Source organism: Cornus florida, unplaced genomic scaffold, assembly GCF_030987335.1.
Source record: "Cornus florida cultivar Cherokee Brave unplaced genomic scaffold, ASM3098733v1 CherokeeBrave_3.0.0_Hap2_Chr07, whole genome shotgun sequence".
Taxonomy (NCBI): domain Eukaryota; kingdom Viridiplantae; phylum Streptophyta; class Magnoliopsida; order Cornales; family Cornaceae; genus Cornus; species Cornus florida.
The window spans coordinates 36,704,451-36,707,009 of NW_026775577.1; the positions used below are offsets into that span (position 1 = coordinate 36,704,451).

The 2,559-nt window shown below is 36.0% G+C and overlaps 1 protein-coding gene across 1 annotated transcript; it reads left to right on the top strand.

The window, feature by feature from the left end:
- Positions 1 to 368: 368 nt before the first annotated feature.
- Positions 369 to 2,054, top strand: LOC132316581 (uncharacterized). Its single transcript, XM_059815055.1, has 3 exons — positions 369 to 644; positions 819 to 1,046; positions 1,449 to 2,054. The coding sequence occupies exons 1-3, from the start codon at positions 369 to 371 to the stop codon at positions 2,052 to 2,054; spliced, it is 1,110 nt and encodes a 369-aa protein (XP_059671038.1).
- Positions 2,055 to 2,559: the final 505 nt, after the last annotated feature.

Genomic DNA, 2,559 nt, shown 5'->3' on the forward strand with positions numbered 1-2,559 from the left:
CAGCAATGGATGAAGGTTAAGTTATTAACAAAGCTCCAGGGTTTGAAGGTTCAAACAATGATTCTTGGAAAACTAGAATGGAAACCTTCTTAATGTCTCAGTCCTATGATGGTTGGCATGTAACCGTACATGGTGTTGTGATTCTTAATCCTGATAACCCCTCTGCTGAAGATAAATTGGCTGTGGCTAGTGATGGTAAGGCCAAACATGTTCTCTTTTGTGCCTTGAGGTAACAAGAGTTTACCAGGGTTAAAAATTGTAAAACAGCCAAGGAAATGTGGGATTCTCTTTAGGCAGCTCATGAAGGAAATAAGGTTATTAAGGAGAACAAGATACAGCTATTCAAAGTTTAGTATGAGGTGTACAAGATGGAAGAAAGAGAAACTGTTGTTGAGTACATGTTCAGGATCAACGATCTTGTCAACAATATGAGAGCACTTGGTAAAGATATTAAGGATGTTGATGTTTGTAAGAAGATACTAAGGTCACTCACTTCTAGATTCAATCCTAAAGAGACAATTCTCAAAGACAAAGATCTTTCTGAAGTGAAGCTTAACGAGCTTCTGGCCTCTCTCACTGCCTATGAAATGAGAATTAGTGTTCCAGCTGTTCGTAGAAGAGAAGCTGCTCTTAAAGCAAAGGAAGTTGTTTTAGAAACTAAAACAAAGTCTTAATATGATCTTGAAGAAGATGAGGTAGCCTATCTTACTAAGAAATTTAGAAAGTTCAGGTTTAAAAAGAAGAACCAGCTGCAAAATTTAACCTATTCTGGTTGTGGTAAACCTGGTCATGTTGCATCTAATTGTCCAAACTCAAAGGGCCAAATTCAGAAGAAGAATGAGGGAGGAAACTATAAAGGAAGGTTTAATAGGAAAGCTCTTATCTCAGATTGGGACGCAGCTCCTGAAGAAGATAAACCTGAGGAGACACAAGAAGATGAATGTCTCTTTATGGCAATTCTCGAAGCACCACAAACTCTAGTTCAAGTTAAAGAAGATAGTGACACTGAGATTGAGGAAATTCTTAAAGAATGTGAAAGGCTTGCAGTAAAGTGTAATCAACAGAAGTCCCAAATAAAAAAGCTCAATTCAGAATTGTTAAAGTCCAAACAAATTCTCACTAAACACTTCAAACTTAAATTGTCAATGCTGTGTTCAGTTTCCCTAATTTTTCAAAGCTTATTTTTTTTTTTCATAATTGTGGTTGTATAAAAACAAAAAGAAAATATCAACACTCAGTGGTCTAGCAAGAAGTACAAAGAAGAACTGTCTCTCATTTTTGAAGAAAGATCCTTAAAAATGGCTGAGATCCAGAAGCAATCCACATAGCAAATTGGGAAGATTGGAATTGGCTATGTGTGTGATTCAACCACAAAGGTCAATCAAACTCACTTTGTATTTGTTAAAGCCACAACTGGTAAAGTGTATGCATGGTTTCCTATCATAAAGCCTCAGAGGTTCAAGGGTGAGTTACTTAATAACACCTACAGTGCTCTAAGCTTCAATAAGAGAGACTTTGTTATCACAGCTATAAGGAACTTCAAGATAACTAGAATGTATGTCAAGAAGTCAGACTTAGCTTCAGCTCAGAAGGTCAAGTACAGAGGATCATTGATGAAAACTAAAATGATGTGGATTCTGATGAAATTAAACTCTGTGAGCCTTCTAGTGTATACAGTTTTTAAAGCTTGTAACACTCAGGACAAATGGTATGTTGATAGTAGCTACTCTAGACACATGACAGGTGATGAATCCAAATTTACTTCTGTGAAGCAGTTTGATGGGGGAAATGTTATCTTCGGAGACAATCAAAAGGCAAAAACTAGTGGTATTAGAAATATAAACAAGTCTGAAGAATTACCTAAGATTCATGAAGTTCTACTTGTTGAAGGGCTCAAACACAATCTTCTCAGTGTTAGCCAACTGTGTGACAATGGAAAAGAAGTATGCTTTAATAAAAAAAAGTGCAGTGTGGTTGATCTCAGATCCAAACAAGTCATTTTCTCGGCGTATAGATCCTCAAGAAATGTTTATACTATCACTGAAGAAACTTAGAATACTCAATGAAATCTGACAACTTATGATGAAGCTAAGCTATGGCACAAAAGATTAGGACATCTGCACTCAAGAAATTTGTCTAAAATCCTCAAACTAAAAGCTGTCAAAGGTCTGCCTGATATTAACTTCAAAGAAGATCATCTCTGTAGAGTTTTTCAGCAAGGAAAATAAACCAAAGGCTCATTTCCCTCCAAGGAAACCAACTCTTCAAAAGCTCTTGACTTGATACATATAGATCTTTGTGGCCCTACTAAAACCACTAGTGTTGGTGGAAGTAAGTATTCCATGTTTCTTATTGATGATTTTAGTAGGATGGTATGGGTTTACTTCTTGAAAGAAAAATTTGAAGCCATTACACACTTCATTAAGTTTGTTGATCTTGTTGAAAATGAAAGAAGTAGCACTGTGAAGAGATTTAAGTCTGACTTCAACTTAGAATTCATCATGAAGGAGTTTGAGTACTACTGTGATAATAAAGGTATCAAGAAAGAGTTCTCAACTG